At 38.3% G+C, this 27,788-nt stretch overlaps 1 protein-coding gene across 3 annotated transcripts; it reads right to left on the bottom strand.

The window, feature by feature from the left end:
• Positions 1-27,197, bottom strand: PPP1R3A (protein phosphatase 1 regulatory subunit 3A). 3 transcript variants are annotated; one of them, XM_061467694.1, is made up of 5 exons: positions 26,376-27,197; positions 5,807-5,865; positions 5,561-5,697; positions 2,270-3,371; positions 1-1,069 (listed from the first exon to the last, which is right to left on the bottom strand). In XM_061467694.1, exons 1-5 carry the CDS (start codon positions 27,167-27,169, stop codon positions 852-854), a joined length of 2,310 nt encoding a protein of 769 aa, XP_061323678.1. In that variant the 5' UTR covers positions 27,170-27,197; the 3' UTR covers positions 1-851. The 3 variants fall into 3 exon arrangements, with proteins under 3 accessions (XP_061323678.1, XP_061323676.1, XP_061323677.1); XM_061467692.1 differs by having other exon boundaries at positions 1-3,371; XM_061467693.1 differs by lacking the exon at positions 26,376-27,197 and adding an exon at positions 20,270-20,587 and having other exon boundaries at positions 1-3,371.
• Between the last annotated feature and the right edge of the window lie 591 nt (positions 27,198-27,788).

Genomic DNA, 27,788 nt, shown 5'->3' with positions numbered 1-27,788 from the left:
AACACTGTCATAGCACTCTTTTGTAAAATTTATTTAATGCTTTGTAGATATGCCCAAGCGACACTGATGAAAAATGTTATCCAAAAGGGTTTGTCTGGAATAACAGATCAGTGAAATTCTCAGTCATGTTACACAGTCCTCATTTACAAAAAATGAAAACATTCCTGCACATGAGTGAATAGTAAAATGCCTGGGCCTTTAATCTCCTCAGGGTGGAAACAGCACATCTCTTCTGCTATGCAGTTACATCCTGAAAGTTACATCATGTTACTGAAGTGAAAGCCTTATGTTCTTCCAACAAGGGTACCACTGGAGCTTTAAGTCAAAACAGTGAAATAAAAATTTGGAAAAAAACATTAACCTATCAACAGATGTCATATTTCTTAGAGCACTGGCTAATTACGCTAGCAGATTATCAACTGCAGTGTCAGTACCAAAACACTGAGTTAGTTTTTATATCGTTCCTTGTGTTGTTATGTATTACACAAAGTCTTAAAAAAAACCTTCCAGAAATATATGAAGCTTTACTGCAGAAGAAATTAATGCAAGAAAACAGTGGTTTTAAGTACTACAGATATGAAGCATTGTTTCTTCATATCCTGCTAAGGAGAAAACAACTGTACTTCATTTTAACTTGATGTGCTTCAGAACTTATATTCATATAAGTATTTAATGATCCAAATATTATGGTCCTATATAGTATAATTACTTATACGAAGGCTCAACTTCATATGTAATATTTTAAAAAAGATGCTTTAGTGGAAAACTTTCTTTGGTTCTAACAATGAATAAGCTGTGAAATGCTTTGGAGGCTATTGACCATAAATTTTGAGCACAGTTGACAATCAATGCTATTCCTTCTTGAGAGACTCTTTGCTTCTTCCTCCTTTGCAGTATAGCCAACACAAGGAGAACAGGTAGAGTGCAAGACAAACCATCAAATCATAGTGGTAAAGTGTTGCAGCAAAAAGAAGAAAGAAGAAGAAATAAAAGATTTTGAAAACAACATGTTTTAAACCTGAAGACTCACTAGGTAACTTAGGCGCTTCACTCTTCTGGTTAGAAATACCTGCAGAATCAGAAATGTGCAGGTTTTCCTTCTGTGAGTCATCAAGCCAGTTTGGTGTTTTCCCCTCAGTTATTAAATGGACAGATTGAAAGCCTGTTCCTTCAGCTTCTTTTGTAGGCATACTAATCAAAACCTGTGGACTCCATGACTTCTCCTGTTTCAACTCTGCTTGATGGAAACATTGATCCATACTTCTTCCTCTTCCTTCTCTAGAAATTGCTAAGTCTGAAGTGGAAGTTACTTCTTTTTTCTCAGCTTCAGGATATAGGTTTTTATTAATACAGGTAATTTCATTTGCTAGATTTAAATCATAGCCTGACTCAGCAGCAACCTTATCAAAGTCTCTATACAGATGCTCCATGTCTCCTGCCCCAGTGGACATTTCAGAAGATGCCAGTGAAGAGCTTATGTAATGGTAGCTGGGCACAGTATTTGCACCAGAAGGTGGCATTTTTGTTTCAGCTTTAACATTTAAATGGCAAAGTACATCAATGTGTCTTTCTTCCCTATAGAGCTTTTCTGCTTTCTCACTGTACAGGTGCTTCTGAGCGCTCAGGGGACACTGAGATACTTCTGAACATAAGCCTTGCTTCAGATCCTCCTTCTTTCCTGTGGAAGAAGCCTTTACTGTTTCTCCTACAGGTAGAATATTGCCCATGTCTGGTTGTGCTTTGGCACGCTTTTCCCTGCTATTGCATACAGACATCGTTTCTCCTTGCAGTGTTTCATGTACGCATGCATTATAAATACCTAAAACTGATTCCTTTTCAAATTCAGTGTCATATAATACACCCACTGTGTTGAGTTGACAAAGAGCATAATGTGAACCATCATTTCTCCCTTCATGTGTATCAAACGCTGTTTCCTTTTCCTCTGTGGGCCTGTCACTTAGTGCAGTCTCTTGAGGTAGCTTAGCAATTACTGCTTTTTCACTGGCAGACATTTTTTCTGGAGCACTTTCTGATGTTGTTTTAATTATATAAGCTGTACCTGCCTCTGCTTCTGCTGTAATACCCTGCTCAGAGACAGAAGACTTCTCACAACTCTCTGCCTCCTGGCAGGTAAACAACTCCCTTGTGGAAGCCGTACTCTGAGGCTCTATGCTCCCCCTTGCTCCCCACCGAACCTCTCTACCGGTTTCTTGCCAACTCCACTCTATGGGGTTTGCTTCACTTTCCTTTCCTATCAGTCTTCCTTTACCTGTGTGTTCTGACTTCTCTCTGTCTTTTAACCTCCTGAATCCTCTGTGTTCCCGCGTGTCCTCAGTTCTTCTTTCATCCGCCAGAAAGGACGCTGGCAAATCTGCAGACCCGGGTGGCTGTTTGTTGTCTTCAGCTGACAGAGGCATTGGGCTCAATGCTTTGGTGGCATGTTTTCTATGTGACTTGAAAGGCTTGGGTGCTTCCTCCTCACCAATTATTGTTAAGTCTGCTACTTCGATGACTTTCTTCTCATTCCCTGCATCAGTGTTATAGTTCTTTCGTGACATTTCACCATCTCCTTTTTTTTGTGTATATTGGCTTTGTGTGGAATCTATTGAGACATCAGCACGTGCAAAAGTGTCAGCATATAAATCTCCTCTTAAGTGTACCTGAACTTTGCTTTCAATCATCTTGATTTTTCCTTCATTTTTGTCAGCGCCTGACAACAATGAATCCAGAGGTTGGTGAGACATTTGCAGTGCCTGGTGCTCCAGAGCTGGATTAGCATTGCCATCCAGCGTCCCTGCTATGCATACATTTAATTGTATAGATTCATCATGCTCTGGAGAAATGGTTTCTGGCCTCGTTTCACAGGCCCCTTTCGAGGTATCAACATCATCCTCACTGATGAATAACCTCTCCATCATCTTACTTCCTGAGGCACTATCTCTTTCACCTTTTGAAATATCTGTGTGGCTCTCTCCTTGTCTGCTTGAGACAGTAGCTGTAATATCGATAGCCTCATTCTGCTTTGTCCCAGGAAAATATTTTGCTGATAAAAGGCTTTCACTGGTACCAGTACATTCCAAAGACCGCTCACCACTCTTTACTGAGCCAGCAGCAGCTTCTTTCCCTAATGGCTGACTATCATAACCTCTTAGGGAATACTTGACTTTATCTTTTAATTCTCTTATCCCTTCTGAAGCGTTTTCAGATGAGGAACTGATAGGCACAGGGTGCAAGTGACTGCTTCTTTCTGTCCAGGTTAGCTTTTCCTCCAATCTTTCAGTTTCACTTGGAAAATTAACTGGTTCTATTGTGTGTAAGTTTCTTTCATCTCTGGAAGAGGTACCTCTAGCTCTTGTGAAGTGCTGACTTAGCTGAAACAATAGAACATAAAAGAATGATCAAAAACTGCTTTTGCAAAAAGATTTCTAATGAAGAAGGCAGGATTTTGTTATGGAAAGTTTTGTTTTCAATAACAAAGCTTTTATGGAAACATGTTCCAAACCATTCGCAAAATTTGCATTGTATGTATTTTTTAACATAGGTAATGAGCTTTAGGGTGGTGTTGAAAGGAGTGGGAAATAAAATAGCATTCAGAACTCTCTCTTTATTCATGAGTTCAGTAAGCTCCTAGTGCATTTTATACAAATTAAATCTGAAGAGAATATTTCCTTAAAGGGAGGCTAATTCAGTCTCTATAAATTTGGTTCTAGGTTTGGAGGGAGGGAGTTGTGGGGTGAGGGGGGAGGATTGGTGCTTAAATAAGGGCATTGATATAGTACATCAAAGCCTGGTAATGTACAGTATTGTCCAGTAAAATAAAGACACATTTCACACTGACAAATACTGGAAGGATTATCTGTGCTTCATTTCTCCCAGGGACCATTTTACAGGCTTCAAACCAGACTGTTTTTAGACAGTCTGGTAAGACATGAGTTGGAAATGAGATTAGCAAAGTAAAAGGCCAGAAACTAATCATTCTTCCTCCTAGTTCCCAAATATCATATTGTATTATTCAGCTATGCCTGCTTGTCATTGCACTCACTTTTCACTTTAGCGTAGTCACACTGATAGCACCAGCTAATCAATTAGAGGCTAGCTTCTTGGGCACCCCTTTATGCATTTGCACTTGCTGTAGATACTCCCATTACAGTTTCTCTTATTAATATGTTTTCTGCAAAGCCTCTGCAAACTATTAATAGTAAAACGTCACTCAAAGAAAAGTGAGGGAGCTAATGTCTCTGCAAATTCTGTTTTAATGACCCTCTGCCAACCAGTGCTCAAGTGTATTTGAGTTCTTCGGTGATGCCAACTGTCAGGATTTAACAGTGAGATGCCTGTGTTTTTTTCCCCTCCTCATAACTGACATTTGCATGATCTCAATAATTATATGCAAATCTTACGATTTCCCCTTCTTCTCACATAAGGCTCATGTTACTTGTCAACTGCACAGCTGTCTTGTGAGCCAATGCCTGTGCGTTTCAAAGATTTGGTTGTATTTCCATCTATTATAAGCCTTCATTGTTTAATTCATTAAAGAGAGCATAGTGCAAATTAACATCTAAATTATAGCTCCCCCTTCATTTATTGTATGGACAATCCTGGCAATCGACAAACAAATGGTTATATTTGATCCTGCTTTTAGTAACAGGGTGGACTGAGGACAACAAGGGATTTTAGAGGTCCTCCTTTATATGTTTCACCATTTAAAAAAAAAAAGGTCCCAAAATAGGCAACAATTTTCAACTTTTTTAAAGTAAAAGATAAGAAAATTTTATATTCAAATAAGAGGAATTTATTCTCTATCAATAAGAAAAAAAAAAAAATGAATGATTCTCATCTTCCTTCCCTGTCTGATTCAGTATTCACATTTTCACAGGTGATAGCTATTATAATCTATGATTATGAATCTATGCACCCAAATGATATGAGCTGAGAACAGACACTGAGAATAATAGATTGCTGTACGTGTCTCATTTATTGCCATTTTTTCTTTCATACTGAAAAATGCAAGCCAAAGCACACACACACAAATCCAAACACATTGAATGTTCACTGAGTGTGCAATTTATTTTAAAAAATCTAATGTCGAATACAGATATAGAAAAATCTGCTAATATGAATATATATATTTATTTTGCTCATATAGCATGTTACAGAGTTATCCTTTGAAAAACCCCAAAAGCAAACAGTACCATAAATATAAGAATTTTGCCAAATACAAAACATTTATTTAAGAATATTCCTATCGTACTTTCTAGGAGGACAGGTTTTTAAAATATTACTCTTATAATTCCCTCAAACTGTCATTTAGAGGCTCTGGCAAAGAAGTAAAATGGAGAAGTCATTAATTTAAGACCAGAAAAAGTTGATGCGCTATGTTGAAATCAAAGCACCTTCTATTGTTGAATCGGTTAGAGACTCAATGAAAGTACAGACCAGGGCTTTACATTTGTAAATTAGTACATCAGTCAGCTCTGTTAAAAGGGGGCATTTCACCAGCTTTGAAGCGTAAATGGATTCAAATCATTTAATACTGTAGATATAATTGTATAACACTTACCAGCAACTCTAATTCTTTTTCATCTTCTTCATGATTACCCTGGTTGTATTCTGCATTTTTATCTCTTCTGTTTTCTTTATCTGGTTTGGTGTCTTTGTCTTCTGCTTGTGAATAAACAATTTCTGGGATGTTTGTGCCTGAAGGGTTAACAAAACATACTTGAATAATTTCCATGAGGTTGTTTGTTACACTATTTTTTAATTAACATGTGCAGTAAGGAAGAACTAATTAAACAGGGTGTTGTACCTGAAGTCCTTGAATTATTCCACGTGTCATTGTCAGACGTTGTCACTATTTCTTCTTTGCTGTTAAAGAAAAAGAAACTTGCTGTGTTATTCTGCAAAAATTATTGTTCTAATGTCTCTTAGAGCCAGATATAAAGACCATTAGTTGATTACACAGTATTTTGAATGCTGTTTGAAATACTGAAAGTAACAGCTTTATAAAATATAGCTTTTTTTCTGAATGACCTGATATTAAGCCTTGGTCAAAGAAAATTGGCCAAGAAAATGAAAATGTGTTGACCTTCAGATTACATGGCAAAGCTGATGGGTTTTCCCAGGCCTTTTCTGAGAAAGCAGCACAAAAGTGATTAGATGGGTCAGTGACAGGAGAGCGCAACTTTGGGGTCAAGCAAGGGTCTGGAAGGATATATGTGTTCCAGAGACAGCACCTCTCTCTTGTTTGTATTTTTCAATACATATTTTAATATTTGTACATACGCAGAGATCACTGGAAAAAGACATCTTTGTTACCTGAAATAAATCAAAAGCTTCTCCCTGTGTGTATACAGTATAAATCCTGTTGCTAAGCTGTGCCTGGCCAGCAGGAATGAATTCTACTTCCCTGCAGCCAGTGCAATTTTTACTGCTGCTTTGCTGGCTGTGAAAAGAAAGGCCAGGTCCAACATGACAAACACCTACAGAGAGATGCTGAGCACCTGCAGTCCTTGTCAATATCAATGCAAAGTGATAGCAGTTTGAATTGTGTGCTTATAGGGATTAACCTTTAGTGGAAAGGGGAAAAAAATGTTAAAAGAATGTCACTTATGTAAAATGTAAATTATTGGATCACTGCTAATGACTTCTCTATGAGGAGCCATTTTTTTCTGTAGGTCTTAATTTATGCGTTTGTCAACCAGCCGTCCACCTCTGTTACTGAAAATTACTTTCTAATTTTCAAATATTAATCTTTTCCCCTTCTATTTTCTCACAGCATTTTTCATTTGAATTGATATAGCATTAACTCTGCTACCTAAACGCTTCATTCAGAAGGAGGATGCTAAATTTATACTCTGTTAAAATAATCTAGACATCGACTGTCACAAACTTCTTAAAAACCAGCCTTTATAGGGATTGCCAGGCTAAAGTAGACAGAAGATCCTGCCAGCCTAGCATCTGATCTCTGACGCTGGCCACCATCAGATACCTCAGGAGAAGATGTAAAGCTCTTATATGAGGATACTTGGAGTAGTTGGCACTGCCCTATTAAATTTCCTCTTGGCCTTTTGTTGTTCAAAGCTGTGCTTGGAGCACAAGTTTTAAATCTCTCTCAACAGCTCTTTTTCATCATTAATTGCAGTAATGCTGAATATTCTTTCTATCCATGTGAATGTCATGTCACTCCTGAATTCTGGTACTTGCATAGCCTCCGCATATGTCTCACTCTCCTACTCACACTAAGTTGTACTTTCCCCTGCTAGCAGTTGCTACAATCTGCATTTCATCCTGAAAAGGCTTGCAGACCCATACCTTCTTTTCAATAGATCTGTGGGGAGTTTAAGGTAAATCATTATTGCTTAATATTTATACAATTTTAAGGGTTTTTTTATGATTTAAATGCTTGTCTTACTGTAACATCTTGTTCCCAATTTTCTTTTTCTCATTTGCATCTTTTTCACCCACCTGCTCCCTTCTTCCATAAGCCTAAGCACTGTGTATCTTGGGGCTTAACCATGAGACAGATGCATTAAAGTATTTAGGTGTCAGTAGGGTGTATGCAAAAGCCCTGAATTAGGAGCCAAGACAGGTATAAAGCATAAGTGAGTTAGTCACCCAAAATGATACCAAAACCACATGGATACAGCAGAGAACCTCCTAATACTATCCAGTGGGGTCAAAAAAAAGGAGTGTCTCAAAGATTTTCTTTCAGTGTAACTGGCTACCTGCAGCACTCAGCCATGTGCAGCAGGGCTGGAACTAGATGATTTTAAGATCCTTTCCATCCCAAAACATTCTATGATTCTGTGTGGATGCAACTCTTGGGGAGCAGGGATTTCATCATTTGCTGCTAGAAGGGGCCCTCATCTATTTCTTAAAGGAATGGATTTTGACATGCTGTTTTCTTTTAAGAGCCATTCCCAGGAGGGGAGAGGTTAATGCCCATATCTGACATTATAGTCTACTGGAAGCCAGAACTTGCACCCAAGATGCAGAGACACTGTTAGCTTCTACCACACCCTGATGTGATTAAAAATTCCACTGCACGCACATCCAAAGAATGACCAAATTACCAGGATGTAGACAACTTAGGGAGAAACTGGAGGGCAGATTTGCTTATTGTTCTTGAAGTTGGATATACAAGCAGGATCCTTAGTCTTTAGCTTGTTTTTTATTCTCTGGAGAAAAAAGCAATCCTGGATTCTGTCCCCTGTTCCCTGTATTACCTATGCAGTAACAATTTGAGGGGTTTTATTAGCAACTTTTCAGTGTAAAATATAAACACAGTGTTTGAATTAGGATGCTAAGAAGGAATACCTATTTTCTAAACCTTTAAATGAACAGGTATAAAGCTGCTTAGAGCTGGATGCTTACGGGCACGTGTTGGCATGGGGTTAACCTTATCTAGCTGTCTCAGACAGCAGTGTACATCACCCCTATCTTCACTAGAGATATTAAAACTTAAAGAGGGAGATGATCTATTCCTTCTGTCATGGGCATCACAAGTGAGATGGAGTGACTCATCCTTCAAAGGAGCTTCTCTGCCTCTGGAAGAGACTGACCATAGGGAAACCTAAAGTGACTTCCTTAGGCTGGAATGATAAGTTTTAAATAACTGAAATTAGCTGACTGAACCTCACCTTGGAACTCTAAATTCGAACTAGAATATAGCTATTGAGTTTCAGTGGCTGGGGCTGTTAGTGTGTGACGTGGTCCCCTCGGTTTTATTTCTGTTGTGATTAGAGTTGAGTTTGTCCTTAACTCTTGTTCTAATAGAATCTGGAGCCCTGGTCTGCAAGTTTCTTTTCACAACTGCAACACAGGTAAAATACCAATGATGATAAAGCTTCACAGACTGGACCCACACTGCAAGGCTTGTAACACAACTTCTTGTATGTTGCACTGAATTTTATAAAGATTGCTGGCTTAAAGCCCATTTTCTGTGCACACCTATCCTGCAAATACATCACTACAGTGAAAGTCAGTGTAGCAGCTATTTTCCTTATTTTACTTGTACATCAGAATGTCTGTCCTCATATAATTATTCTGCTGGGAAATCTAAAATTAACCTAAACTGAGGATACTAACACTGAAGTTTTTGAGAATCCTTTGAGTCATTTAACAGCACTATTTCAATCTAAGAAGTGATATGAAGATGCTGAGACTATGAGTGCATACGAATATAGAACAATCTCAAACATATATGTACACCCTAAAGAATTAAATACTTCCCAAAACCTAATGAAAATTAGCCCCTTCATCAAGCAGTGGCAATTAGAAAATGTTTCTTTAGTTAGTATGATTTTTGACTGACTTTTTTCTCCATATATCTCTGAAAAGTTCCTAGCTCACTATCAGAATTCCACGAGTAGATTTTTAAATTATAATATTAATTAAGCATTTGGTTTATAAATTAATTATCTTGCTGTGTTATGGAAAGTGGTCTAAAAGTGCCTACATTTTATAGTGAAAGGCACAAAAATTGTGTTCTTTTAAAAATGTTTACTTTTATCTTTAAGTGGTCCAGCCATTCTAACAACAGTGAAAGTCAGAAAAATCCATGTTATCAGCTGGTGCAGTTCCTTTCCAGCATGAGTATCTGTACACCTGCAGAAGCTCGGTTGATTTTTCTCCTTCAGCTGAGACACATCCTCATAAAGTAAATCAGGAACTAAAGAATTTCTAACAGCTTAAAAAAAAAACAAACTCCTTATGCTCATATAGTTCCTTCTTGATGGAATTACCATTCACTTGAACTGAGTGATAAAAAGAAATCAAGAACGAAAACAGGTCATCGCTATAATTTTTCATTAAAAAGAAAAAAATGGAAGTTCAGGGGCCAGTTAGTAAAACTGAGAGGACTGAAAAGTTGGTGGACGTAATGCAGAGGAAGTCCTAAAGTTATGTTGACTTGGCATCCCAGAGAACGCTAAACTTGAAACCTAAAGATGTGAGGAGTAGATAGCATCTAAGTGATAGGGGGAAAAGAATTATTTAGCCAATAAACAATACTTCTTTGACTTCAGAAAGGGTTTGGATAAAATAAGACATGTCCAACCTCTGGAATTAGTCTTTTTAAGGTAAATAGGATTTTTTTTAGAAGTTTAAAAGTTTGATGAAAATTTCAGATAATCTATGTAAAACTCCACAACCAAATACTTCTCCTAAGCTCTTTTTAACACAGCACTAGCAATGGGTCAGAATCTTGTAGGAACAGAGATTGTACAGGGTACAACTGATAGGAACAGAGATTTAGAAAATTACATTATTTCACCCAGTCTGGGAGCAGCACTTGGTGTTTAAATGTGGTCCAATTAAGAGGAGAAGATAATATCCAACCCAAAATACTGAGAGACCCAAAAGAGGGAATCACACATTGTTTTAAACTATTTGCTATTCAAATCTATCAAATTATCCTTGATGCTACTGTAACAGTCTCAGAAGACTAGGAAAAGTAGTAGCTATTTTTAGGGAAAAAAAGAGAAGTAGTGCCAGGGCAACTACAGACCTAGGTGTCATCAAAAATTTTTTAAAAAGATTTATAGCAAAACTTAATGAGAGAATAAATAGAGATAAATGAAAAATGGCATAAAAATGCCAGACTCACCTGATAATATCTGGTTTTGGTAAGATTACTACATTTCCCTTGTCTAAAAATCTAATCTATCCGGACTTCATTAAAGCATTTCTTGTGTAGCCACATGGGAAATTTATTAATTAAACTGAAGAAGAGGGAGATGAGTACAAGAGCTGGGTGGTGGGGGAGAGGCTTGGTGCCAAGTGAGGTCCCACAAGCTGGGCTGCGCAGAGCTGGCAGACATCACTGGGGAATTGGAGAGGACCGGTTGTGTAATCAGACTTACTCAGTCACGTTATTACAGACCAAGGCACAAAAAGTCAAACTTAAATTAAATCTGTGACAGATAGGAAGTTGGGAGGCATCATCAACACAGAGGACTATTGAATGAAATAGGTGGCCCGGAGGATCAAAAAAATAGACCTGGGATGAAAAAAACAAAATTATGAAGTGCCAGGTTATACATTTAGGGACTAGAGTTTCTGCCACAAAATGAGGGCTCTGAAATTGGAAGAAACATTAAAACAAGAAAAATCTGAGTTTGCTCTTGGCAGAAAACATTTCCAAGCCACTGGTGTGAGATGGCTGCAGCAACAAGTTCTCCAGTAATGTGTCAGAGATGGTTTTTCCAGTAATGAAAGATTTACAGGAAAGATTCATGTCTCAGTACCAGGCACTAGTAAGAACTCCTCTGAAACATTTGTATACGATGTTCAAGAAAGATTAGTTCAAATTGAAACAGGTGCAGAAGATGACTACAAGAAGACTGGCAGGATGAAAAATCTATATTAAGCAAGGAGACAAATTGAGTATTTCTATTTTCAGCCTAGCAAGAGGAGAAATAAACGCCCTCTATTCTTATAGCAAAGGGGTAAATACTGAGAAGGCAAAAAAGATATTAGGCAGAAAGACTCTAATAATGTACTAATAGAAAGATTTCACAAAAGCACTTGTGGAATCTTAAAAGAAGATCTGTAAGCACTGGAAAAGTATACCTTGCTATTTTTCAGTGCAAGTACCAGGCACAAGAAATTAAGAAGGTCTTGGTATGGAAACATGGATACAGTTTTGTGAATGGGATTATGCAACACATTTTCCACAGGTTAAGACATCATGGTCCCATAGTTCCAGTCTAGCCCTATTTCAAATGCTCCTATGCAGATACATGCCCTCAGAGTTATGCTTTCAGGAGCACATATTTCACTGTGAACAGCAGGTGCTTTGGTCTGGTCTGAAATAGGTTTGGGAATATAGCCAGGAGCTGCCAATCTCTTCATAATTCGTGAGGTTGTTGTAACTTGCCTTAGTTTTAATGCACGCAACAATATTTGGCAAAAGTTGTGTATAATCAGTAGCACCATTCACAGTGTTCTGTGTTAGATCCACTTAATACTTAATTCACAAGATGTTTCTTTTACAGAGTGTAAAGGCTAAAAATTTTTAGAATACAGAATATGGAAAGATGAAAATATACCTGTAAAACTCTTAATGCAACTTGAACAAATTTATACTATCTCAAATTTAAAAGAAAATGTGGGAATATATTATTTAGCCTGAAATTTAAAAAGAGGTAAGGGGACATTAAAGTATTTAAAGAATACATTTCTCAAATATTTAGTTAAAAACACTCAAGAGGGAAAAAAGTTTTCAATATAATTTTATTTTTAAATCCAGATAGGCTTAGGGTCTCACAGAATCTTTCATGCTTCTGTTTTTTACTTCAAAGTGGATTCAAAATCAAAGCAATCCTTTTCTACCTTGAAGTTGAGGTGAAGCTGAAATGTCCTCATGAAAAGATCTGGCAAGATATAAGCTGCTAACCAAACAGTAATTCTATTTTAATTTCAGGTCAGATTTCTAAATTTAAGAGTAGCCTAATACAGCAGCAACCTTCAATATAACTAGTGCTTTTGGATCTCGTGCTGAAAATAGCCAGCCTTTCTGAAGAATGATGCCACTGGGATGTAAACAACGTAAGAGATCCTTCAAAAGAAGTAGTTAAATATGTCAGCAATGTTTCACTGAGAAGAAGAAGAGCAAAAAGTAAATTAGTGCAGGTAAGTGCCCAGGTTTGAGGTATCACTGGAGCCAAACAAGCATCCTGCACAAAACTGTAACCCCAAAAGAGCTGGGGAGAGGAGGAACACATGGAGTAGGAAGGGCTGGCAGTTTGGTTTGGTTATTTTTCTGTCATTAGCAACAGACGTCATGTCAAAAGGAAGCATAGAACAAAATAGCTGCATTTATTAAAAATGGAACAAAACAAAAAAAAAAACCCAGACCCAAACCAAACAAAATCAAAACCAAGCAACAACCAAAACTATTTTTAGTTGGATGTGCACATCGGAAGCAGAAAGTCTGTAACAGGGTTGGACCTTTTGGGTTAAAAGAACATTGATGAGGAGGTAAATGAAGGACTTTCCACATGTAATTCTGAACTTCCATACTAGTGCAGGCGATGCCATTCAAAACCCACAAACTTGCAGCAAAAATAAATTTTCAAGGCAGAAGGAATTTTGGAAAGCAGTATGAAAGATTTTGTATGTGTAAAGTTCTAAACAGAGCTTTAAGGTTCTACGAAATTGTTTCTAAGACTCAGTAGACTAAGAATTCAATCCATTTTTTTACTAACATAACCCTCTGCCCCAACAGTTGGCTTACTGGAAAATTACATCATAAATAGTGGTCCATTTATACTGGACTTAAAATACCAGTGGAACAGAGGAGAAAGTATTATAAAAAACAATTAATGGAGAGAAGAAAATGCAAGATGGGAAAAACAATTGGTACTATGGGAAAAAAATGGTACTTGAAAAAAAGAAATTAAAAACATAACCTTGATTCTGGTCTCATTCCCATAGTGAGACTATCACTGAAGATACATCCCATCACCCTCTGGGATCTAGACCTCTCTGTCTTCATATGACGACTCATGAACACCCGTTGGGAGCCACCCAGGATGCTGGTGTGACTCTCCAAACTGCAAATTTTGACTTCTGTTCTGATGGTGTCTCCATAGTTAATTCTGTTACATCTCCCTCACTGAATATATGAACTGAATATTTAACAAGCAAGGATAAACTCATTCCTTGCCAGCATAAAGCTCAGTCCAAAACTCACTACAGGGACAAGTTTCCTACTGATTTAAATTGACAACCATCTTATCTGCTGTTAAGTTGTAGTCTTATAGTACAACCACTGCACAATTTCTTATCGCACATGGTTTTTAGTCTCAAGCCCTACTGCTGCTAGAGAATTCACAGCCTAGCTCAAGAAGGGGAGGTACAACCTTGGCTTGAAGCCACCTTTGTGCTTCCCGGGGCCTCTCCTTATTGCACCTCAGCACAAGCCATGGTCTGTAAGGTAGTGTGGAGATGCACAAGGAGGCTGACAGCCCGTGTGCTGGCATAAAGGAACATATACCTTATTTTTCCTCTGGAGAATTCCTAATGTGGGAGACTGCCTGCTGGCAGTGTGCCAAACAGCCTCCCCACTGAGCAGCGCTTGACCTCTTATTTCTGGACCCCTGTAAAATGTGCATGCCACAGAACACCTGCAGCAGAGCCACGTGTGTTGGGACACCTTTATGTGCAGCCACCTATGTGTTGTGAAGTCATTAAGTGTGTGCTCAGCTTCCTAGGAGCAGACCAGCTCCAGGCACGGAGGCTCCAGTGCCCAGTAGGGCCGGCAGTGCTGGCCATGCTGGAGCCAGCCTGGCTGGTGCACAGCTGCGTCTGGCCTCGCCCACAGGTCTACCTGCAAGTTGGCAGGCTTGGAGCTCCCTGTGGCTAAAGAGAAAGAGACTTGATAAAGCTAAGGAGCAAAATCATTGTTATTGCAGGAACTGCTGCTTATTTCTGATTTGTTTACCTGCACGTTTTGTCTAAACAAAGGCAGAATATTATTTTTATGAACAGTATGCTCTCATTTGGAATTGACACTAATGAATGCAAGGCCCTTTCCCCCTCTTGTTTGTACCATCAAATTAATTAGCTCTATTGTGACATCAGTATTTTTCTCAAGCAGTTCAAGGCCTGAGCATTTTCCTTTCTTTTCCTAAAGGGCATCTTCAGTGCCCTTTGTCTACCATAAGAATCATGCATCGCTTGTATTTTTCACAACTAATGCTGTTTATTATAAAAACTGATTGTGATGTGAAGATTGCTATACTGTGTGGCAAATTGCCCAAACAATTACTGTAAATGCATGAGCCATAAACTGCACTACCAAGGACACTGGTAGGTTAGCTCCTATAAAAGAAACAATTAGAGTCTGAGGTGAAAATAATAGAGATGAGATGACAGTTATTGAAAAGGCAGAACATCCAGTTTAATGTTGTAAATATAGGTTTGTGGATTACACTGATGGTTTTAAAGTGTTCATGTCTTATTGAATGGAATAGAATATTACATACTTTAGAATGGGGCCATAATTATTATTCCTTTTTAATTGTGATGTCTGATGCATTTGTGAGCAGTTGTTGAGAACATCCTCACATTATACTGATTCTAGCTCTAAATTATCATCTTGCTCCAAGAGTGTCTTTTTTTTTTTTTATTTAACTTTTTTAGCATTTTGTTGTTCAGGGTCTGTTCTGAGCAAAGTATTTTCTCTTGAGGAACTTAGAGTGCTTAGAGGGTTACAGCAATAATTATTTCAGTTTCAGCCTACACACTTCACTGCTTTAAATCATCATTAGAAGTTTCATCCCTCAGCAACTCCTGCTGAGACAGTCTTAAACGCTTAGAAACAATTAGATAAGAATAGCTTATCTTTATAGCAATTTGCATATAAAGGTATTGATAAGAATTTGCTAGAAATTAGGGAAATGCATTCTTTTCTTCAGAATCATCTAAATGCACAATAAGGCTTTTTATGATTGCTAAAGGATTTCAATCATTCAAACCAGATGTGCAACATATGAAGATTAGGGTGCATAAGAAAATACGTGCACCCTACAAGAACTGCTGTGGTAGACTATGGTACATATGAAGAAAATACAAGAAAAGTGACATTGCTTCATGAGCAAATTAAATGGCTCTCTGCTCTTTAAAGATAGGACATAGAGATAAAGCCCAATGAAATAAAATTCAAATATTAGACCCTATGGAAAGCACTAAACAACTGGACACAGAATTATGACTGGACAAAAGGCAGAAATGCTGGGCATGTAAAATCAGAACTGGGGAGAGTCAGCCCAGTGTTCGGAGGAGAGGACAAAGTGAGCACAGTGCAAAGATGGCAACCAGCAAAAGACAGTCGGTGTCAACACTGCAACATGTGTGAGCTCTGAAATGCATTGGGGCGGGGGGGGGGGGGAAGCAGTAAAATGGCTCTGAAAGAAAGTTGCAAGGAAACTATGTACACAGCTGCATCACCTTTTAGGGAAATGTTCTAAGCCATTTTCAAGCTTTTACATCCTGTTAAGGGAAGCTGATCTTAATGCTGGGTAGGGCATCACAGCCCTGCTGGAAACTGATGGTGCTGGGCAGCAGTGCAGGGAGGGGTTGGGGAGCAGAGCTAGGGAGGTGGCTGGGCTGTGGGCCTGGGCAGCTGGCTGTGTCCTCAGGATGAAATATCTGCATCCTACAGAAACTCAAGGTAGAGTCCTGGGAACTAGACTGTAGGTACAGCAGAAACCAACAGCTGCACAAGTTACAGACAGACGAAGACTGCAAATCAGTGTGAGCATGGCATGGAGCATTGTTGTCCATGCTGCCAACAAAGCAGAGAGTGACTGAAGCTCAGTTAACACCATTCCTCAGTTCTGGGCCCCTAATGTACACACCTGAATTTCTACCTGCCAGGTGGCTTTAACCTGAAAAGAGCCAATTCCTACCTAAAAGCATTTTGGCTTCAAATGACCTCTCCTTGTGGAAATGTTGTATTATGCACACCTGAACCATGTAATGTGTGGCAGTATCATTGCCTTCTGTTTATATGGGGTTCTTTGTTTCAGGAGCTATTTAACAAAGATAATCACAAGAGTAAAATAATTTCATTTAAACAATGCAGAAAATAATAATTTAAATTACATTGTTAGATTCCAAACTGACTGAGACCACACAGGAAAAGATTCAGAAATTAAAACAAAAACTGTGAAGAAAATCAGAAGCCATAAATGAATAGCTGAGTGAACATTAAATAGAAATTACTGAATAATATTTTAAAATATTATGCCATTACAAGTGATCCTATTAGAATGAAGCTGTATGTAAAATCAGAGCCCTTATTACAAATCTAGACAAGATTGATTTCGTTACATGACCTTCAGCTACCAGCAGTGTTAGGGAAGGCTCAATCTAGTTCTTAATAAATAGGTGTCACCAAACAAACAGGACTGACACTAATTAGCTCCCTTGTTGATAGTCAGGACACAAAGGAAAGAGGCAGAGACACAAAATGACCCGCTCATCATTAGAGCGTAGGTGAGGATATTTGCACACTGGCATGGCAATGGAGGCTTGAACTGCTGCTACCATTTTGAAACTACGCTGTGAATAGAAGATTGCATTATCAGGACAGTCAGTCCAGCAACCTTCACAGGTATCTTGCATGAAAAGAATAGAAGATCTACTTTAATGTTTGAAATCTGAGGAAGAGAATATTGATTCATAGTATTTCTCCACCTTGAGGAAATAAATAACCCTTAGTTTTAGTCACCTCATCTAAAGGTCTGACACCAGAACAGAAGAAAAGGTAGGTCTGCAAAAGTACAGTAAAGGACTGCTAGTAACTTCTAAAGAAGGAGAAACTGGAAAGGAAGTTTAGAAAGAAAAGTGGAAAAAAATGATCAGAATAAGTGGTATATAGTATGATGATTAATAGTATCGAGAGGGACAATTGATCAAGAGAGCAGCTGTAAGGGAATTCAAGTATTTTTCTGAAAAGGTAATTCCCAGTTGGGTTCAGGCAATGTTTGCAATAAACCTATTTTTATTAAGATTATTGGATTGGTGCTATCCAGGGGATTATATTTTCCAATTACTAATATTTTCATTTTTCAGTCTTAGTTTATGATTGAAGCGGGGACGTAGGTGGCACAGAACAAAATGCATTGGCCTGGTTTGGGATGAGAATAATCATAGCCTCAAAGCAAACAGAGTCCCAAGAAATTAGTCTTTATTTTCTAGCTCATTAAAAAAGACCTTGAGTTTTAATGGCAAAACATTTGTACATTATTTTTTTTTACCATAGACTTATATCTGTCTGTTTGAAGCTTTTAGTGCCATACAGTCTGAACAGGGGCTCAACACCAGTTTCATGCCAGGCTTAAACCTTTAATATAGCCCTGTCTATCTGCAAATCTCATGCCTATAGGTATGAAGACTGCAGAAACCCCCGCGTCTAATAAGTCACTTATACCTCAACTGTAACTGAATTGTTACAGCAATTATGATTATGATTATATATTTTTTCAGATTCCTTTATAGCTCTGTCATGATTCTTGTAGCTTATTACAATATCCAAATAACAATGTTGAAAAGAAGACAGTTCAAAAGTCATGTTACGCAGCTGTTTAATACATGGATTGGTCAGAAAATTGTTTAAGCCCTTTGATGAACGGGTTAACTACTTCAAAAACAAAGAATTTCTTTGAGAATTAGTAATGCAGCCCTTACTGTTGAGATGCCTATCTCCAGAGCCAAGCTGTTGAAAAAGAGGAAAAAGTGAGTCAGGACTCGAGTTTGGCCTAAGGTCAGAGAATATGCTTCTTAGGTTGCTATTTTGCCTGCAAGTGGCATGATCAAATATCAAAACGGTGTTGTTGAAAGGAGCTGGGAGTAAAGCCCCTCTGTTCTCTTGCTACTTTCTCCCACTGCTTAAAAGACCGGAGAGTAAAGCAAGTACCACCAATGGGTCTTGAACTTCAAGTTTTTGGATACATCCAAGAAAAAGACATTACCCTGTGTTGCACCTGGTCTTTCCCTCACATGGAAAAAGTAGAGAAGGAGCTGTTCCCTAGTGGCATGCCAGAAGAGTCATTTCCTAGAAGCTGACTGCAGTATGCTGAGACACCTATGCATAAAGGTGACAGATGCCTTAGAGAGACATCTAGATAGATGGCACTCAGGTGAGACTAAGACACAGGTACCACCCCTGGGGAGGAGAACAGAATGGGTGACCACAAAAAAGACTTAGCCAGTCACTCTTGAGAAAGGACAACTATAATCCAAATCTTGGAAAGCATTGTAAATTCAGTAAGTATCTCAGTAGGATAAAATTCCCAGGTTGTACCATGACAAGAGACTTCTATAACCTTTATTTTTATTTTCACATGTTATCTTACTACCACACAGGAAGAAGGCAGCTGTGTAATAGGTATTAATATTTTTATCAGGAAGACATGTAATATAACCTAGGAGACACTGTTGCACATTTACTAGGGTAGCTGGGGAGAGAGGAAGACTGACAAGCTCCCCAGCCCTCTACCTCAACATCAAGTGACCCAGGCTTGAACATCTTATGCTTATCATCCAGCAACCATAAAAATTATTGTAGGGTCAATTATTATACATCAAAGCAAAATGTAAATTCAAAGCCACTTGGTGCACCTAAGTGTAAGGCAGAGAAAAACCTATCAGCTTCACCCAGTTCACATTGATTTGCACAGCTCAGTGCTCTCCAGTGTTCTTTAGGACTATTAGTAACCAGCAGCAATAAATCTTTGGGTTTAGTGTCAGAGTATCACCTGATTCCACAGATCAGGAGGAGGGTGGAGAGACACTTAGAAAACCAAGCCCCCCATTATGCTTTGGCATATCAACTACTGTTTTCTTGTGTGTCAACTGAAGGCCTAGGGATCAAATAGCCACTTCTAAAATGCTCACATGGTGTTTAAAAGGTCTTTCTCTTCCTCTGCATTAAGACAGGGACTGCATTTAACTTGCAAAGTATTTGGACTGTTTTTTCCATTTTTCCTAACTGAGAAGATAATCCACATTTTATCTCAAAAAATATGATGGGGGACTGGTTCTCTGGACTTACAGTATAGCTGAATCAATTGCTTCAATTTCAGAGCTGCAGCACTGTGGCTGGATCACAGCTTAAAGTTCATAATCAGAATAAACAGCTCAAATGACACTGGTAGTGAATGCATTGATTAAATATGACTCCAGTGCTCTCAGTTAATGTTTCACTGATGTTAAACATCTTTTCAAGACTAACATTTAGCCAAGTCAAGGTGAATGTAATGGAACATTTTTTCCCAACTGAACATTTATGAACTGCAATACCTGAACAGTGGACAGGAGACAGATTATTGAAATGGTCATTACCAGAATGGTTCAATCTGTAAAACAGATATCTCCCTCAACAAAAGAGTCATTAAATAGAGGAATATGGGTGTTCATTTAGCAATTCATTCTATTTGTCTGAAGGTTCTTAATCAGTGATCTGAAAGAGTGTAGAACTAAGCTCTAGTCCTGTAAATATTAACATTCAAGGATAATTTTACACATGCAGAGTTCTACAAAGTCCAGTGAAACTCCTGATGTTCATTAAATTATTTATTATGCCTATTGCAGGATCAAGACAGTTGCTGCATTAAAGAGCTTTAAGAGTCAGTTGTGATAGTATTACAGTACTGGCATATGTAAATAACCTGATGAAATAGTAGCAATTGCAAAAAAAGAAAATAAAAACTTTACAAGTGTAAAGCCAAGCAATGCATCTATAATTACAAGTACTTACCATGTGGTTGAGAAATGATACAAAGCATCAGTTTTATATAGTTCTATGCAAACAAGTGAAAAAGTTTTATAGCACAAATTTCCGTTCTGTAACATTGGTGAGAACAGTTTCGAAAGCAGGTCATGGAAGTGAATGAGAAACCACTGATACTAAGATCCAGAGTAAATACTGCACCAAGACTGACAGTAAAGTAACATGCTATTTTCATATGTTGATACTTAAAAATTTAGAAACTTCTTTTAATATTTCTAGTGCAATAAATGGATAATATGCTAAAAAATGAGTAGCACAGTTCACAAACAGCAAAAGGAAAAGTGAGACAGTTTGTCCATCTTCACGTATTCTCTAATTAGGAGACTGTAGGTATGGTTAGCAGGTGTTTATTTGCTTGTGCAGGCCATTCTCATCCATAACTTCCACCTGTTTCTTCAGCATTTCTGTGATAGCATTCAAAGCTTTATGCCATTAACTTAGATACCTATCTTTAAGGTCTTTAATATATTTCGTACTTCAAACAGTAAGTATGCCTGGATTTTGGAATATTATGATTGAACAGATAGAAAAAAAAGGACTATGGAGCATAGTTCCTGGCCAAGTAGGTTTGTTCCCGGCAGAACATTTTTCAAGTGGTTTATCTTAGCGTATTTTAAATGACTTTGGAGAGTTATGCTGCAGCAATTTCCTAAAAGATAACCCTAGAGTCCCCATTAAGAAGCATTCCTAATACTCAGCCTCAGTTCCACAGCTTGCTTTTACTCCTCTTGTTTGAATAGTATATTTTTGATCACCTTAAATAATTATCCTGTGTCCCTGATAATCAAGTCTTCAAGTACCTGAAGAAGTCTTATTTTGGTGCCAGTGCTACCTACTTCTACAAGACAAAGACTTCTACATGGCAAAACTAGCAATGACCAGGAGGCAAGAGAAGGGCTGGGAATACTACATCACATTGAACAGCAGAGGAGTGCCGCTTTTAGCTGGCTCCCTGTGAATGGATAGCTTCGCAAGCAGCTGCTCTCCTGGCAAAAACAGTGACTGCAGTCACTTCCTAATAATAGGAATAAACTTTAGTCAAATCCCATATCTGTATGCTGATCAAGGTGTAACTTGTGACTTGAGATGTCAGAAACAACACTGAGATTAAATAGCAATACACAAAGATTTTTTTTTTAACACCTTTTCTGCTCTCCTTTCCTCTTTCTGATTATGATGTGCAGTAACCAAAGGAACAAGGATTAAAGAGGAACATAATTTAAATGCATATTTTAAATGGACCAGCTGGGAATAATACAGTTGTAGCGAAGTACATGCAAAACTATTTCCAAACATCTAACTCAGAAGTCTTGGATTCTTTTAATTACATCATGGGGTTGTGAGAAAGGCCAAGAAGAGCTGATGCAGAACTGCTTTTCTGGGGACAAGCTAGGCACTGCTCTGCCATCTGCCTGAGGAAAACTGGCTGAGCACAGGGCAGTCCTGCCAGGCTGGGTCTTCAGCAGCTTACTTCTTTGCCTTCCCTCAGAAAGGGGTGAGACAGCAATTGAAGATGGGAGAGTACTCATGCACAGAAGTTTTTTCACTGGCAATTGTTCTAAGACCGTTCAGTATTTATGCTCCAGAAGTTAGCATTGGCAGCCCACAGATGCAGGGGTTTTAACTCCTCCTTCTCCTCACACATTGTACATAGAGCAGCTCTAGTACAAGATATTGCCTTATTTTGTGTTCTGTTTTAAAGTGGCATCATGAAGAGAAGTGAATTGATGCACTACCACTCAAAGAAAGGTACAGTCTAGCAATTACAAAAAAAAAGCACAGGACCAACATCAGTTCAGGGTGGCACACTTGTGGACTCAGAGTGCTAAGAAGAGGATAACTCTAACAGTTCTGGTAAAACCAGTAGCTTCTCCTTTCCTTGTCAGAGAACAGGAGTCCAAATGCACATTTTACTCTTTTGTGAAACAAGTCTCATGCTTGTCAGCCATTTTCCTTGTGCTCTTGCTCCCGCTGCTCTCTTGACAGATGGCAAACCAGGACCAAGCACAGTAATGGGGCGCAGCCTCACCAGTGACGGGGCAAACGGTTTGCAGGTTGTTATCACTGCGCCGTGCAGCATGATCTACAGGAGTTTGCCTCATGCAACACACAACCAATCCCTGTCTGATCAGAGCGATGCAGGAGCCTGGGGTCCACATCAAAATCATGTGGTCCAAACCTGACGACCGGGAGAAATTTGTGTTCAGAATCATTATCCATGTCCCAAAAGCATGAGAGTCAAAAAAAAGAGATAAGAGTGGAGCTGATACAATTAATTTACATTTTTCTGAATGTAATATACAATAGAACTCAGGGCAGTTTACTGACAGAAGCACTTTCTTTTCGAGTGACAGCCTTAAGGTTTTTTTCCCAAAGTATATTTATGAATGTAAGTTAAATGCACAATTTCACATAGACTAAGACATAAATTAATTAATTCAAATGTTATCTTTTCTAACTTTATTTTGTGCCTATGAATCCTTTTTTGAAGACTACAAGAATTACTAACGTTTAGGTTGGAAAGAATTTTAGCTTGGAAAAATGCATTTACAAGCAAATACTTTCTGAAATTTTACGAGACGACTATTTGTTCACGCCTAGACAGAGAAGCAAAAGCAAATGAAACATGGAACGAATCAGCAGGGTTTTAAGTCATGTGGTTCTGAATATCTAAATCTAGACAGTTTTCAGTATTAATTACTCCATGCAGTTTTGCTTTTCATTATAATTTTTTTCAGTGCAACTTTTTAGGGTTAACTTCATTTTTATTTTAGTTCTTAATAATGATGTCAGAAGCCATCCCATTGCCCTCATTCACACAACTTTGTCCTGGCTCATATTCATAAGGGTAACGCGATATGGTCATATTGTGTTTCCTCAGTAACTTCCTCTGAAAGTGCATATTATTCCTTTCACTTAACTAATACAACTAATCCTCACTAATGACATTTAATAAGACACACAAGTATGCCCTAGAGTGTATCAAACTCACTGCTTAAGAAATATAACTCTTTAACAATCCTATTTTTCAAGTGAAGAGGTAAATTGCACATTTTAAGAGCAAGTATAAATATCTCAGAGCTAAGATTAAATTAAGGAAAAAAAAGTGATAACAGGTTTCTAAATTTTAAACAGGGGCCCAAATAAGTGTCCTGTTAAAATATCCTTCTATTCAGATTGCTATAAAGGAATCTTTAATTTTAGGTGTCCAGCTCATGGGCATGGATAAGAATAGTCCTTGTCTGTGTATTTATTGTATGAACTATAGGTAAAATTGTTATGACTTCAGTGTGTATGTTTACATTGCTGCAGCTCCTAAAACAAGCTAGTTACAGTCCAGGACTCCCACTTTGCTAAGCGTTCTATAAACATCCAGCACAGCGTATATAAACGCTGCAGAGCTTATTATCCGAACATAACACATGAGGTGAGAGGGAGTTGGGCTGGTGGAGTAGAGCTGGGAAACAGGCAGCACTGTTCAACATGATATGAAGGAGTCATAGCACATCAGGAGCCTCCCTTTGCCAGTTTTGGAGGGTTTGTTTTTCTTGCGCTTTTTTCTAGGCATCAAAGCAAAGGAGTTTTAATGAGGGTCTGAAGGAGAATAATGAGGTACTTTTGCAGATGTCTGCAGGGTGTTCCTCCTCACTCAAAGGGGCAACATGTACAAAGACACTTTGAAAAACAAGTGAGCAATGGAGGCTGGCATCTTAGTTCTTTTGAAATAAAAAGCCCTGATGCTGACCTCATTTACACTGGTGAAAGCTGTAACTCCTGTGAAGTCAATGAAGTCCCTGTAGCATAAAATTGGTCCTGGATTACAGTCTGTCAGAACAGTCTATCAGAAGCCTTGGCAACCACTGAAACCATATTCCAAAAATACCTTCAGCTCATTTTTGCATTTACTGCAAGGAGTCTCTTTACATCCATCTACCACTAAAGAGGGCCTTGAAACAGTTAACTATTTGCCAAAAATGTGTAACAGATCTTTACGTAAACAAGAATCTGACCACTTTGGCTTTAATGTCACAAATATACATACATGTATGTGTATATATGAGCAAATATGCACATATACATATATATACATATATACATATATACACAGACATACATATATTCCTCTGCAGGCTGATATGGAAGGAGAAAACTTTGCACTCTGATTAGAGACAAGGTAATTTCATGTTAACTAATAGATATGTTATCTCATTTCTCATTTTTAAAAAAAATTCTGACTTGCATATAATGCATTTAGCCTATACATGTAAGAGAGGATGCCCTAGAAGAAATGCGTCTACAGCTTGTGCTAGCATTAGGCATGTCACAGGAGACTTCAGGGACTTAAACTTTTAGGAGTCATTTGACCTTAGAAGTCAAATTGTACCTAAATTTGTAGGTCAATCCTGAAAGATCCTGGAAGCTCAGGACTCACATAAGTTAAGACTCTCCATGTCCATCATCTCCTCTCTGTGGGCTACCTGAACTCAGACTGAAGTCACACTGCCTGCATATGCTGTGGTATTTGATATCATGGCCCTTCTGCAGGGAATCTCAGGCTATCTTATTTACCCAGAATGGGTCGTGTGACATTTCTTGAAGGACACAACTGATGTGCAGAAGGAGGCACAAATGTCAGGATCTAACCACATGGCAGGTAAGGCTTCCTTTCCTCTGCTCTGATGTACTGGGATGTTCCCTCATGGAAGCACCATCATGGTGATCCCAGAGCTTGCCCAAGTGGCACTTATCAGGATAGCTTTGTGGGCTGGCTATGAATCTGGCCTCAGGTTAGCCCCAGAGCTGCTCTTACACCACAGTGTTAATGCAGGCACTAAGCCATATTGCACACCTCTCCTCACAGGGCTGATGTGTGGCATTAGGAATGGCAGAGGCTCTCAGCACCCTCAGTCTGGGTTTTGGGAAGGCTGTTTCTGCACAGGGGAAGCCCTGGCTGTCTCCCTTCTTACGCTGCCACCACTGCTGCAGTTTTGCTCCCACTTCCCCACCAGCTCAGTCCAGTAGAATAGCACCAGAGAAATCAAACAGCACTGCCTTACTTGGAAAGAGTATAGGAACTAAAACCTGAACATGGATGCAGTTCTAGGATCTAAGTATTGCAAAGGCCACTGCAGAGAACATAAAGATTCAGTTCTACAGAACTCCAACTGATTTGTAGCAAATTTGGTGAGCAAAAAATTAAGACTAAAGTTTTTGCAGAGGCAACATTGTTTTGCTTACAGAAAGAAATCAAAAACAGAGTAAGAAGCCAAAAGTTATTATTCCTGAGTGTTTCTGTTTATGTCTGGTTAAGTTATAAGAAGTTAATCACTGCCACTTTATAATTAACATAATACTTGCCTACATTTAATTAGAATAATATAAATGAGAGAAATCCTATATATTTTTTCTTTAATAGATTACCAATTCTGCCTTATCAATCATTATTCATTTCACCATTCATGAAATAGAAATATCAACCAGTGGCAGGAAAAAGGAATTATTACCGTAATATACAGCTTCCGGAATAGCCCAACCACTTGCAGAAAAGTTTGTATCAGCTATTCTAATTACAACATGATCTTTCCCTAAGTTACCAGCTTCCTGAACCACCAGTGTAATTTCTGTTTCAATAATTGCATATACAAAATGAACCATGAAATAAATCATGTGAAAAACCTGTTAAACTTTTGTTGTCTTACTAAGGAAGTGGATGTAAAGTGTTTTAACTGTACAGCTACCTCAGTCTGGAGCAAAGCTCTCACTTATGTCAGCTCAATTTATACCCTACAGAGACCAAAACCAGTACACTCCATGATTTCTAGTCTATCACTCTACTTTTTGATTGAGAGGCATGCATGCCATATATTAAAAGTATGAACCAATCTGTCTGCAGAAAACTCCTCACTGATATACACAAGAGTTTTACCAAAAAAAAGTCTTGGTCTAAATTATCATTAGAAAAAAAAATGACAGAAGAAACCAGCATGGGCAGTCTTAGCTCCAGCAAGCACACTTAGAAAGTTAGAATTAGTCAGCTCTGTTTGAATTAACAAAACTTAAGGCATAACCTCACCTGCTTTGTGTCGTCTTTAGGCAGCCTTTAAGTTGTCTATCAGTAATCTCTTTGTGTGGTTTATTATCCACCTTGGACACAGTTTCTTTCTTGTGACAAATCAGCGTGTAATTTTTATCGTTGTTGTTTGCCCAGAAGGTACCAACCGATGTCTCGTAGCGTATACAGAACTCCACCTTAGCTCCATCTTTCTGGTAGGGAGGCACCAAAGAAATCTTAAAGCAGAACTGATCAGTTTCACTGCCACAAGAATTAGGCATGAACTCTGCAAGGATATCATAATAACTGAGCCAGTTATTCAGTGTCATTCGAACGTACACCAGTTTTTCAAAGGATACATTGAGGACTCGTATAATGCCGTTCATACAGGTAATCCCAGGCAGGAACACGACTGACTCCAATAGTACTTTCTGCTCTCTCACTTTCTGCAAAAGTTCTTCTTGTGAAGCAGGCAACATAAACTGTTGAGAGAAAAAATATTCCTCCTGAGGGAAAACTTCATCTTCTATGCTGTCATTTAGACTTGTGTTTGGAACTTCCCAGGTATCAAACTCTTTAACAGACACGAGATCAAACCCAAATGCATCAGCAAATGAAACTTTTCTTGAGATGGTGGTGGGGGTATCTGCCTCCTCCTCTGAAGAAGAAGCAGAATTCCGCCTTCGGGGAAGTGGAGAGAAACGATGTTTAATATCAGGTTTAACATCTTCATCCTCTGAAGAGAAATCATTTATTGTGGGGACTTCTAAGAAGCTAGCCCTGCTAACCCGACTAGGTCCTTCAAAAGACTCCATTGGGCTCTCTGATATAAACTGAAAGAGAACTGTACAACTAGTAGCAGCTGATATTTGAGACACTGTGATTTAAAACAAGGATTAATGTTACAGTTGACATTGCAAAAAGGAGTCAGGCCTATTAATAGATGCTGTGGTGTGTGAGCTATGTTGGCCTGTTCACCATCTGAGAGTATTAGGTGTTACAATTTCAATGAAACATTTAAAATTTTGCATTCCCTATTTTTAAGTGGCTTTAAGTGTCAAGAAGTAAAGTAGTATTTAACTTTGCATTGTTAAATTGCACATATGGAACTACTTTTAGATTACCAACTTATGTTGCACAACAGATTTATCATATTACATAAACAAATCTCTAATTAGGATGTATACATCATCAGGTAAATAGTTTCTGTATTGTAAACCATTCCTACATAACTTTTTAAGGCCATGTTTTTACTGTATTTTCAGACATAAAAGGGCAATGTCACATTCTACCCTGGCTTCTTACCAAGTTAAGTCAGTGGGCCATATCGTAGGACTGTTAGCTTTTTCAAGCTATGGACTAGCCATAATAATTTAAATGAACCAGGAATGCTACGAAACCTTAAAGTGAGTACACTGGAGATGAATGTGCAAT

The sequence above is a fragment of the Pezoporus flaviventris genome, unplaced genomic scaffold, assembly GCF_033815535.1.
Source record: "Pezoporus flaviventris isolate CSIRO_AGI_PZ_B2104156 unplaced genomic scaffold, CSIRO_AGI_Pfla_v1 ptg000045l, whole genome shotgun sequence".
Classification (NCBI taxonomy): Eukaryota; Metazoa; Chordata; class Aves; order Psittaciformes; family Psittacidae; genus Pezoporus; species Pezoporus flaviventris.
The sequence above is the reverse complement of the archived record's forward strand: the minus strand, read 5'-3'. Positions and strand labels throughout refer to the sequence as shown.

What these genes read in the sequence shown, in the direction of transcription:
- PPP1R3A (XM_061467692.1), bottom strand. Translation starts at nt 27,169, where the DNA reads ATGGAGTCTTTTGAAGGACCTAGTCGGGTTAGCAGGGCTAGCTTCTTA. An exon ending in CTAAAGACGACACAAAGCAG is followed by an intron (nt 5,866 to 26,375) that starts GTGAGGTTATGC and finishes TTTCTTTAACAG; the next exon opens with CAAAGAAGAAATAGTGACAA. An exon ending in GAATAATTCAAGGACTTCAG is followed by an intron (nt 5,698 to 5,806) that starts GTACAACACCCT and finishes TTAACCCTTCAG; the next exon opens with GCACAAACATCCCAGAAATT.